The sequence below is a fragment of the Lonchura striata genome, chromosome 5 (assembly GCF_046129695.1).
Source record: "Lonchura striata isolate bLonStr1 chromosome 5, bLonStr1.mat, whole genome shotgun sequence".
Lineage (NCBI taxonomy): Eukaryota > Metazoa > Chordata > Aves > Passeriformes > Estrildidae > Lonchura > Lonchura striata.
This window is the reverse complement of record NC_134607.1, coordinates 72011970-72024047: the sequence shown is the minus strand read 5'-3', so window position 1 is coordinate 72024047 and position 12078 is coordinate 72011970. Positions and strand designations below refer to the sequence as shown.

General features: G+C 46.4%; 1 protein-coding gene across 2 annotated transcripts; it reads right to left on the bottom strand.

Annotated features, from left to right (window-relative positions):
- Positions 1-889: 889 nt before the first annotated feature.
- On the bottom strand, positions 890-10549 carry TMEM209 (transmembrane protein 209). 2 transcript variants are annotated; one of them, XM_077783719.1, is made up of 15 exons: positions 10420-10549; positions 9089-9228; positions 8920-8978; positions 8141-8272; positions 7494-7732; positions 7202-7406; positions 6486-6661; positions 6190-6261; positions 5616-5712; positions 4737-4862; positions 3837-3934; positions 2849-2963; positions 2666-2763; positions 2224-2297; positions 890-2085 (listed from the first exon to the last, which is right to left on the bottom strand). In XM_077783719.1, exons 2-15 carry the CDS (start codon positions 9223-9225, stop codon positions 2031-2033), a joined length of 1683 nt encoding a protein of 560 aa, XP_077639845.1. In that variant the 5' UTR covers positions 9226-9228; positions 10420-10549; the 3' UTR covers positions 890-2030. The 2 variants fall into 2 exon arrangements, with proteins under 2 accessions (XP_077639845.1, XP_077639846.1); XM_077783720.1 differs by having other exon boundaries at positions 10447-10549.
- Positions 10550-12078: the final 1529 nt, after the last annotated feature.

The following is a 12078-nucleotide window of genomic DNA, read 5'->3' as shown; positions in this document are numbered from 1 at the left end:
GTGATTTATTGGGGTACAGATGAACTGGGATGTGATTTATTGGGGTGCAGGACTGGGATGTGTGATTTATTGGGGTGCACAGGGACTGGGATGTGTGATTTATTGGGGTACAGGACTGGGATGTGTGATTTATTGGAGTGCACAGGGACTGGGATGTGTGATTTATTGGGGTACAGATGAACTGGGATGTGATTTATTGGGGTGCAGGACTGGGATGTGTGATTTATTGGGGTGCAGATGAACTGGGATGTGTGATTTATTGGGGTGCACAGGGACTGGGATGTGTGATTTATTGGGGTGCAGATGGACTGGGATGTGTGATTTATTGGGGTACAGATGGACTGGGATGTGTGATTTATTGGGGTGCACAGGGACTGGGATGTGTGATTTATTGGGGTGCAGATGGACTGGGATGTCTGATTTATTGGAGTGCACAGGGACTGGGATGTGTGATTTATTGGGGTACAGGACTGGGATGTGATTTATTGGGGTGCACAGGGACTGGGATGTGTGATTTATTGGGGTGCAGGACTGGGATGTGTGATTTGTTGGGGTGCAGAAGGATCCATCTGGAGGCTGTGCAGGATCCTGGGAGCACAGAGGGCCATGGGGTTCTGAGCACCCCAAAACCCTCCTGGGCTGCAGATGCCAGGGCACCCAAGGGTGCCCTATGGGATGGGCCCTTCCTGAGGATCACCACTTTTTGGTGAAAGAAGGGATTTCTGCAATTCAGGTTTTTAGAATATGAAGCTAATAGACCTGAGGGGGCTCTGCTGCCCTCGAGGAGGGAAGTTTTGGGGTAAAACCCGGCTAAATCTGGTTCTTGAACATTTCCTCTGAGGTACACGGATGGATGTGGTGATGCTGAACACAACAAAAACCCCAAAAACCATTTGATAAAACTCATTTAATACAAGAACCAAATGAGCCATTTTGTTACCAGTTCCTTGGAAAAACCCAGGTCCCCCAGGAAAGAGAGACAGAGTCACCAAAACCAGTCAGTTCACCCCAAAAAACAGCAAAGTTCCAAAAATCCCTCTTTCCCTCCCATCAGTAAAAAATACAGTACAATGATTCCATGTGTTTATGGTCCTATATACACTTCTAAAATACTAATTTACCAGAATTTACAACAAATTCTCCCCCTGCCCCTTAGAGAAATTTGACAAATATTGATTGATCCTTTCTTTGAAGCAAATCCAACTGCTTTTACCAAAAAAGGTAGAAATTCCCAAAAACCTGTGGGTGTGTAGGGCCTGGTTTCCCACCGAGGTGCATAAAGCTCCAAATTAGGTGGTGATTAGCGAAAAAAGGTGAAGGAAAATTAAATTCAAAAGCAATGGCAGGTGAGAGTTGGTGGCAGTGAAGGTACCTGGGAAGTTCAGAGCTCACAAGGCTCCCTAAGAGGGGAGGCCATGCTGGTTTTGTACAAAACAACGAAAATAAAAATTGAAAATATAAGTAAAATTCTTATTGACTGAATTTAGCAAGACAAACATGGTTTTGTCCTTCCTTTTCAACTGCAGGAACATCTTGAGGGGTCAGAAATCACAATTACACCAATAATCAGGGATAAAAATCACTGGTTTTCACCATACAGAATAAAACAAAGCACGACTGAGTCGGAGCTTCTGGCTGTGGAATTTCTTGGATCCTGAAGTTGTCCAAGCTGCTTTATCCTTCCGAGTGCTCCCAGCTGTGCCCAGCCTGGGGAGGCTGTTCCAGCTGCACCTTCAAAGCAGGTTTGGTTTGGTTTGGTTTGGTTTAGTCTGAGATCAGTGAAGCTCAGTTTAAACAGGACTGGCTGAGCTGAGGAGCAGGAAGGAGAACTCCTGCCTGGAGTTCATCACAGGAGCATTTCCACAGTGAAATGTTCTATGCAATGCCCTGACAAAACCCACATGGAAATTCCAGGCACTTCCTCCCTCTGTCCACAAAGCTGAGCTTTAATGATCCTGTTTGGTAGCAAATCCAGGCTGAAGTCAAAGTTCACCCCTCGGAGCAGTGCTGTCCTCCAGGGCTGTGTCCCATTATTCCCCAAAGATCCACAGGACGTTGACTCCCGACAAACCCAGATTTACACGCCTGCAAAACCCAAAGGGATCACAATTAGCATTTCTATTTAAAAGCTGCTGTTAATTCCATTTTAACACCATTCATTATCACCCCACGGTGATGGTTTTGGTCTGACACCATTCCCAATTGTTCCCACAGGATACCTACCCCAGCATCCCAGACTCCTTTGTCTTTATGATGTACAGGAACATCAGCAAGGTGTGGAACATGTTGTTCCTGCCCTGGAGCCACAGAGAGAGAGAGAGACAAGGATGTAGAAATCAAAACAAGTAAAAATTTCAACATTTTCCTAGTTTGGAACTTCCCCTCGGAATTTGCACTGGTCTCAAGGGGTGACATCACCCACTGGGGACTGTGATTTGGGGTTTTACAGTAAATTAGCAGAAAATTAATGAGAGGAAGATCCTGCTTAGGAACAGGATCCTAAACAGACACCACAGGTAGTATCCAGCAGCAAAAACGTGCTGGGCAAAGACCAAGCTGGACCAGCCTCCATGAAAGTGGACAAAAACGTGTCTAGGATTTAAAAATACCCCAAATCAGCCCTGGAAATGATTCCTGAGAGCAGGAGGAGAACAAACCCCCATACCTTGGGCAGGCTGTAGACGTGGCACTCGTAGATCAGCTCGTAGTGGGGTGGGTTGATGCTGCTCTGGTAGATGCAGAACACGTTTTCGTTTGAAGTGTCTGAATTAAAAATTAATTAAAAAACCAGATTTCAGAGGTGCTGATTTCAGAGGTGAGAGGAAAAGAGCCCAGGCCAGTCCAGTACCTGGCTTATCTGGAGTCTGGATGAAGTGCTGGGAAGTGAAGGTTTTGCCATCGGGATACTTGGGGTGAGGCGGGAGCCTGGAGTCCAGGTAAGTGCAGAACACGTGCATCAGGATCTGGGGAACACAACCAAATCTCACTGGAATGGCCCCAAAACCCAGCAGCTTCCTCCCTGTCATCCAGGAGTTAATCCCAGTCTTTGATAATCTGCGTTTACCACACTGGCTTAATCCCCGGTTTAGGAGCAGCTTCATGCCTAAATCATCAATTTCTGATTTGGCTGAGAATGGCAGAGGAGCTCAAAAAACAGCTCTGCCCACCCCAAACCCAGCAAGGAAACTTCTCCCTTTCCCTCATGAAAATCACTGGGAAAGTCTCAGGAATGCCAAAATTGTGAAATAAAGTCCTGGGATGAGCATCCAGAAAACCAGAGACAGCCCGAGGGTTGTTTCAACCCTTTCTGGAGAGGTCTCAATATTTTATGTGGGCAACATCAGCAAATTTTCTGTGATCTGGTGCTTTCTGTGTTCCTTATACCCAACAGGAGCTGTTTGACAGGAAGAGGTGGATTTGCTGGGGAAAAATATCACAAACATTAAAGAATCTGGGAGATGCACCTTGGACCTCACAGCATTGTACCACCCACAATTAAGAAAAATGTGAAATTGTCTATTTTTTTTTTTTTTTTTGTCTAATAGCCTTAAATTAATGTCAAAACTTCTTTATTTGCACTTTTGAGCTGTTCCTGTTTATCAGGACACTCAGAGCTGCTCCATAGCTGGACAATTCCAAATATTTAACCATGTTCCCAACCAGAAAATCAAACCCTATTTCAAGGTTGATTTTCCACTTCCAGCAACAGAATCTCTTTCCTTATCTGGCAGCAAAGCTGCAAAGCTCCATTTTCTGATTTTCCCATGTTCCTCAAAGACTTCCTGGCTGCTGCCTCCAAAGCCTATCCCAAATCCAAGCAATCCCTGGACACTCACCGAGGAGTCGGTGGGAAGGTCCGTGTCCCATTTCCGGCCCTTGAAATCCCCTCCTCCGTTCCATCGGAAGGAGCTCATGCAGCCCCCCTGGGACAGCTCTGCAAAGACAACAGTATTTCACAGCCTGGGGGCTGCAAGTGCATCTGAGCAAAGGGGGTTTGTGGGGTAGAAAATGGGAAAAATCAAATTGGGAAAGCTCTGCAATGACAAAGTATTTCACTTTCTGGGGGCTGCAAGTGCATCTGAGCAAAGGGGGTTTGTGGGGTAGAAAATGGGGAAAATCAAATTGGAAAAGCTCTGCAATGACAACAGTATTTCACAGCCTGGGGGCTGCAAGTGCATCTGAACAAAGGGGGTTTGCGATGTAGAAAGTGGGAAAAATTCAAATTGGAAAAGCTCTGCAATGACAACAGTATTTCACTGCCTGGGGGCTGCAAGTACACCTGAACAAAGTGGGTTTGTGGGGTAGAAAATGGGAAAAATTCAAACTGGAAAAGCTCTGCAATGACAACAGTATTTCACTTTCTGGGGGCTGCAAGTGCATCTGAACAAAGGAGGTTTGCGATGTAGAAAGTGGGGAAAATTCAAATTGGCAGGGAAGGTATTGATTAAAGGGTAAAGTTAAAGGATGATTTTTGTTTGTAGATAATGAAGTGATTCAATCCCTTTGCACCCTGAGCAGGCAGGAGGAAATAGTGGAATGGTTTGGACTGGAGGGAAACTGGAGGATCATGCAATTCCACCCCGTGCCATGGGCAGGGACACCTCCCACCATCCCAGGGTGCTCCAGGCCCTGTCCAGCCTGGCCTGGGACACTCCAGGGACGCAGGGGCAGCCCCAGAACCAACAAGATCACTGCAGGATGGAAAGGTTTGGAAGTCAAACAGCAGCACCACGAACCTCTGATCCTTTCCACCAGGTACTCCTGGTTTGGGGTGAGATCCAAGTACTGCACCAGCGCGTTGAGGGTCGGGATGAGCGGGGCTTTCACCAGGGCCGCCTGCTTGAGGCTGCTGATGCTGGCTTCTGCAACACAGGCTGCGCCTCAGCTGGGCACGGCCAGCTCCCGGGGGCTGCACGCACCGACCCCACCACCCCCAGCAGCGCAAACCTCCCCACAGCAGCTACAAGGAACGCAGGAACTTAAAGGCAGCAGGAGAAACAAAGCGGAAACAAAAAGCAGCAGCTACAGGGTTTTTAAGCAGCTTGCAACAGTAGCTTTTGAGGAAACACTCCAAGAACCCCGAAAGAAGGATTTAATTAAAACCAGCACATCAAATCCCCTTCTCAGTTAACTTAGGAGAAGCAGCTGCTGCAGAATCCTAACCTGACTTGATAAACAGAACCCCAGTTCATCAGAATTTTTAAAAAAATGATAGAATTAAAAAACCCCAGCTCCTTCAGGAAGTGGGTGAACTGAAGAAGGAACTTGGGAAAGCACGTAGCACTGGAGACAGAGACTTTTGGGAGACACTGAGAATTTACAGCACATCTGTCTTTGAAATGCTTTCTGCCTGATTAATAATCAATTATTATTAATGATAATTTGAGCTGTAAAACCAAATTTATGGGAGGAGAAAGAGGAATTTCAAAAATTTTACCCACGTGTCCAAGCATTGATATCTATAGAAGTATTACAGAAAACCTTCCCAGCTTAAAGAAATGCAGGAGGTGGAACAAAGACAATATTAAGAGAGAGCAAAAACTGAACAAAATTATTTCCCAGACCTAATTTATGTTACTCCCATTGCAAGGGAACTCCCAGGCTGCTGATCCTACCTCCAATCTGCAGCTCTGGACAGCCCATCCTCCTCAGCTGAGTGCTCACAGATTCCATCTCTTCCACCAGTGGCACCAGAATGGTGTCATTGATCCACTGGGGAGGAAAAAGGGAAAAACTCAAGCTCAGAAGCAACAGGAATGTTTAATAAAACCCTCAGTTTACACCCTATAATCATCCCCACCACAACCACAAAGCAGTTTAACAGAAATACTGAGACCAATCAAGGAGGGAAATAATTTAATTATCAACACAGGCAGAATTTAGGTGGCTTTTTAACAGCTTCTGAAAAAGCAGAAATTCAGTGTATAGGAGTTGGAAATACCCATGTGTATGGGGTACAGCTTTTCTGGACAATGAGGAAAGGGGATTATGAATCACAGCCATCCAAACTGGCAGATCCAGACCCTCTCCTGCTTGGCTCAGGACAGGAGGGAGATGATAAATTTGTGGGATTTGTGTGTGGCAGACCACCCAACCCTCAGACAGGCACTGCAACCCTTCCCACCTCAGGCACAGAGGACATGGAGGAATTTTCTCACTCCACTCGGAATTCCCCAGAGAGGGACTTACATTCCTGAATTTTGCTGTCCAGGAATCCATGTGATCCAGGAGCTGCCGGTTCATTGTCACCCGAGCCCAAACCTATGGAAAGGTTTATTAAATCCATGTGAGAACCTCACAGAGCCCAGAGTTTTCAGAATCTGTGACAATTCCTGCTGCTTGCAAAAGAAAGGAGTTGGCTGAATGCTGGAGGACTTTTTTCCCCCACATTCCTGACCCAGCTCAAATCCAAACCTTTGCACAAAGGTACATTTTAAAATCCCATTTCTCCCTTGACAATTTCTCTTTTTTTTGGTGGAATTTACCTCTTCTGCAGCCTGTTTGGAGCTCAGGTCAGCTTCATCCTTGTGTGCAGAAGGAGCCTGGGACCTGCAGGCCAGCTGATACTGGAACTTCCTCAGGATCTGTGCGTGGTCTGCCATGGAGCGGCTGTAGTTCCAAAAGGTCGGGCTGCTGGAGGGAGAGCTGGAATCTGAGCTTCCTGGAAAGACCCATTCATTAAGAAGTTAACTTCTATTATTCCCAAGTAATTCTGGATGAACAGCATGGGATGAGAGGTCAGTGTAAGTGAACATTCTGAAGTCACTCTGCATTCACCCTTATCTTGATTGTCCCAACCCAGGACAAAAACCTACTGGGTGTAGTTCATCCCCTTTATCCTTATCTCGATTGTCCCAATCCAGGAGAAAAGTGTACTGGATTCAGCCCCTTTATCTGAAATCAGCTGCACAAAATCCCCCTTTTATCAAGGTGATCTTATCTCAGTCCACCAAGGGCTACAGAGATAACCCATCAGCATTCCCATGCTCAGGTGCTGTTCCAAGGAGTCACTGGAGGAAAACTGCCTCAAGGGGAAACAGTGGGGTTCACCTCACACCCCAATTCCTCACTAGGAGCAGGTCCTTTGCCAAGTCACAGGTGATCAACAAATGGTGCCTTTTTACTGGTACTTCTCCCATCACTAAAGCCACAAGGGCTCTTCCCTTCCAAGGTTTTCCCAGCAAACCCCCCCCCCGTTTACCCAGCTGAACTCGGTGCTGTTTCTCCTCCTCGTTCCTCAGGAAGGTGTCCAGGGATTTGACATCAGTGATGCAGTCGTCTTTGTAGGTGGAATTGTTGTACAGGATGGGGGAGAACCGGTAGTGAGACCTTATCCCACCGCTGTCCACAGGCCCCACGCTCATGGAATAGGGAGATCCATTGGGAGAGTGGCTGAAGCTGGAAACCTCGGGAGAAAACAAAACAAAAAACCCTGGATTTCCTTTCACTGACAAGATTAAAGCTACGCCGCTGGGACGTGTGCTGGGGGTTACCTTGGCGTAGCTGCTGCTGGGTGAGTAAGCAGCAGAGGTGCTGTGAGAGGGGCTGGTCCCTGCCAGAGCCTGGAGCTGGGGGCTGTAGCCACCGAGGCAGCTGGCAGAGAACTTGGGGCTGGCGCTGGGCGAGCGGGAGGGGCTGTAGCTCAGCACACACTGGCCCTGGATGGGTGGGGACGGCGTCAGGGACAGCACCCGCTTGGCCGCTGCCTCCCGTGGAGGGCTGCCCTGTGCACCTGCAAGGTTAAAAAATGTTTAAGGCAAGTTTGGGGATGTTAAAAGGGACACTGAAAACCTGGTCCCTGCAGAACTCGGATAAAACCGAGACCCGTGAGCCCAGCTCAGAATAAATCCTGCTGGGGGACTTCTCTAATGTTCCATCAGCTCCTCCACCTGCCCACTGCTCTCATCTTTACCATACTAATTCATGTCTCAGTTATTAAAACACAATTAGCTCCACCTCAAATGGCCATTAACTAAACCACAGCACGAGGAACAGCATCGAGCCCAACTCCCGGCCCTGCACAGGACAACCCCAAGGGCCCAGCTCAGCTCATCAGGAGATAATTCAGAATAAAGAACACAGAACTGGAGAAACAACAATAAAACCGTGAAAAAGGATAAAAAGAGGGTTTGTTCCCCACCTGCCTTGCGCAGCCAGCCCATGATCTGCTGGCTGGGACTCGTGACCAAGCTGGGTGGTGCTGCTGTGTAGGTGAAGTACCTCCAGAAATCAAACAGGGCGTTGAGGCTGAACAGGGCTGCCAGGGCAAATTCTGCAAGAAACACACGAGTTTCTGTCATGGTCTGAGCAAAAATTACATTATCTGCAAAACCAGACTATGTCTATTTAAAAAAGGTCATTATGAGTGCTGCCAGTCTGGGGAAGCATCCAAGATTTCTTCACTTTCTTAGGCAAGAACCGTTGGAGACAACTTTCCATGCTGTTGGAATTAAGTTATTCATTTTAAAATTTAATTTTTAAAATGAGATTTTAAAAAGATTTCCAAAAAGGAAATCTCATGATTCTTGCTTCTTTCCACCCTGTTTGACAGAGCTTAGAGTAGTCTCCTCTGAATCCGACCTGAATTGTTGTAAAATATCACCCACACCCAGAGGTCAAAACAGCAGGAAAATAAATCTAAGGCTCCCTAAAGCCTTAATCCACACACTAAGGAAGATCTCACACATTAAATCAGTCCTTCCTGCCCTTCCAGGATAGAGAAAAAGCTGTTAGCACTCCTTATCTGCCACCAAAAAGGGCGGAGTTCCAGCAGTTTCAAGGGAGATCACAGAAAGCAAAACAAAGTTTTGGTTTAAAACTCAAACAGAAAAAAACCACCTGCCTTAAAAACGACCTCCCAGCAATAAAAACGAGTAAAAAACAATCCTGAAATTGGATTTAAATGCTGCAAGGACTCACCAATGTACCAGAGTGGAAAGCAGGTGATGTTGTAATATGTGCTCAGGAGCTTCCCAGTCCTGAAAAGCAAAAGAAGGGAGAAGTTAGCAGAAATTCCATTCTGGGGGATATTAAGGGCTCTGCACGGTGGAGCTTTGCTGGTTTGAATCAGATGGAACAATTAACTTACATTTCAGTGTAGATCATGCCTGCTACAGATATATTGAGGAGCCCCCAGGCCAGCACCACCTTCCTGGTCTCAGCCTGTTTCCTCATCTTCACAGCCAGGTCGATGAGAGAAGTGTCTGGACTCTTATTTGGCGTCATTGTCTGTGAGAACACAGGGGAAAGGCAAAATCTCTGAGTCTTTAATCAGCAGGAAGATTTTCAGGCATGTTTCTGAGGAACAATGTCCATCTTCTCCCTCATTTTTTTTTTAATAATAATGTCCTTCAAAAGGCTGAGGGAAAGCTCCTGCCTCCTCTGGGCAAGACCAGTGAAAATTCTCACTTATTTCAGTAGGTAACAGAGTATTTTCTATCATATGAAACCCACAGAATTTATTTTCTCCTTTATGCCCAGTAATACCTTATGTGAAGGACACAACCCTGCCTCAAACCTCACCTTTCCACTACCCCAAAGCTCTCCTCTCCCTCACCACAAACCTCTTCGATGATTCTCAAACCTCTCTGATCACCCTCCCCAAATTTAAACTCTCCCAATTCTCAAACCTCCCCTCTTTGCCCGCCCCAAGCCTCTGCTCCTCCCACTCCCCAAACCTCACTTCTCCCCCTCCTCACATTTCATCTCTGCACACCTCACCGTGCTCCTCCTCAAACCCCTCTGGTCCCCTTCCCCAAACCTGTGATTCCCCCAAGCCTCTGATCCCCCTCCCCAAACCTCTGTGATTCCCCCAAACCCCTCTGATCCCCCAAACCCCTCTGATCCCCCCAAACCCCTCTGATCCCCCTCTCCAAACCTGTGATCCCCCCAAACCTCTCTGATCCCCCCCAAACCTCTCTGATCCCCCCCAAACCTCTCTGATCCCTCTCCCCAAACCCCTCTGATCCCTCCCAAACCCCTCTGATCCCCCAAACCTCTCTGATCCCCCAAACCCCTCTGATCCCCCTCTCCAAACCTCTGATCCCCCCTAAAACCTCTCTGATCCCCCCCCAAACCCCTCTGATCCCCCCTAAAACCCCTCTGTTCCCCCCAAACCCCTCTGATCCCCCCTAAAACCCCTCTATTCCCCCCAAACCCCTCTGATCCCCCTCTCCAAACCCCTCTGATCCCCCTCCCAACCGCCCCCCCCAAATTTCACCGCTCCCTCTCCCCAGACCTCCCCGCCCGCCTCCCCAAGCCGGGCTGTGCCCATATTCCCCGTCACCCCTCGCAGACCTGTCCCGTTTCCCCTCACCCCTCGCTGACCTGTCCCGTTTTTCCCCTCACCTCTCGCACACCTATCCCGTTTTTCCCCTCACCCCTCGCAGACCTGTCCGTTTCCCCTCACCCCTCGCTGACCTGTCCCGTTTTTCCCCTCTCGCAGACCCGTCCGTTTCCCCTCACGCCGGGCAGGTTTTCCCCTCTGCCCGCCGGGGCTCCCGGCTCCCCTCGCGCCGCCGCGGCCTCGCGCTCTCTGCGCCTGCGCGGGCGCTCGCGCCGCGTCACCGGCCGCGCGGGGGGCGGGGCGCGCGCGGGCGGGTTTTGGCGGGAAGCGCTGAGGGGGCCGCCATGTTGGGGGGGGCGAAGGAGCCCTCACGGGGACAATTCCGCTTTTTTTTTAAACGTTTAATAATAATAAAATAGTTATAAAAATAATAATACAATTAGATTAATAGAGTTAGGACAATTATAAGATAATAAAAAGCAAAGAATTACGGACGCCCGGATGCTCTCAGACACTAAGTCACAAAAAACATCCCTTGTGGACAAAGGAATAACCTTAAAACAATGCACTTGTTGCATATTCATACATCCTTCATGGTTATACATTCATTATATTTAAAACAAGAACTCTGTCTGTTTTATATCAACTATTTCCTTTAATTCCCATGGTGTCTTCCAGTCTAAGCACAGTCTGAAGAAATTCGCTTTTTCTGATGAGAAAACCATAAATTCCTTTTCTCTGGAAGATTTAGGGTCTCCTCGAAGCGAGTATCTCATTCCAAAAAAACCCCAAAAAACTCCCCCCACATACAATCTTTATTTTAACATTATGTTGGAACCTAAAACTGTATTTAACACACTACATAAGACAATTAATACAGCATAACTTTCTAACATTACACATATAATATTCATTGTAATATCTGCGAAAAGCCAATCATAAAATCTGCATTTTCCACAGTAGGTAAAATTTTAAGGGTGTGAAAAATGTTTTTAGAATTTTGAGAAGTTTAATAATAATAAAATGATTATAAAAATAGTAATACGATTAGAGTAATAAAAATTTAGAGTTAGGACAATCACAAGACAATAAAAAGCTAAGAATTACGGATGTCCAGATGTTTTTGGGCACTGAGCTGCCAAAAACATTTTTTGTGAGCAAAGGAATAACCCTTAAAAGCAACAGCCTGTTGCATATTCATATAGCTCACACATGATGCATAAATTCCTTGAAAATTAAGAATTTTTCCGGTTTTTGTCAAATAAAGACAGAGAGAAGGTGGAAGGATATTTATCTTTTCTGATAAGGAGGCAGTAAATTTTTATGGACTCTTTTCACTGCCATTTTTGTGTGAAGAGTTTCTTGATTATCTCATCTCTTGCTTGAGCTAGTAGAAAACATCTTACATCACAGAATTTCTATTTTAACATGATGTTGTAACCTAAAACTATATTTAACACGCTACTTAAAAAGGATTAATACAGTACTACAAAATAACCCCCCATAATACATATAGTATTCAATTTAATATTTGCGAAGAGCCAATCATAAAATACTCATTTTTCACATCTTTATAGCTAAATTGTTTAATTACATTGCCGTGCCTGTCAGACCAACACGTTGCCAGCGTTAGTAAATAAAATTTTAAGGGGTTTTAGGTCTATTTGCATGCTGTGCAAGTGTGGTTTCATATTTCTGCATGGGTGTAATTTTGTATTTCTGTACAAGCGTCACTGAAACCATGGGGATAAATAAGATTCCTAACAGTCTTTTTTAAAATGTCAAAGGATTTA

Bases quoted from the DNA above. Each gene is read 5' to 3' on its own strand.
- TMEM209 (XM_077783719.1), bottom strand. From the start codon at position 9,225: ATGACGCCAAATAAGAGTCCAGACACTTCTCTCATCGACCTGGCTGTG. The intron at 6,662-7,201 runs GTAAACGGGGGG...GGGTCTTTCCAG, and splicing joins ACAGCACCGAGTTCAGCTGG to GAAGCTCAGATTCCAGCTCT. The intron at 3,935-4,736 runs GTTCGTGGTGCT...TTGTCTTTGCAG, and splicing joins CCTGGTGGAAAGGATCAGAG to AGCTGTCCCAGGGGGGCTGC.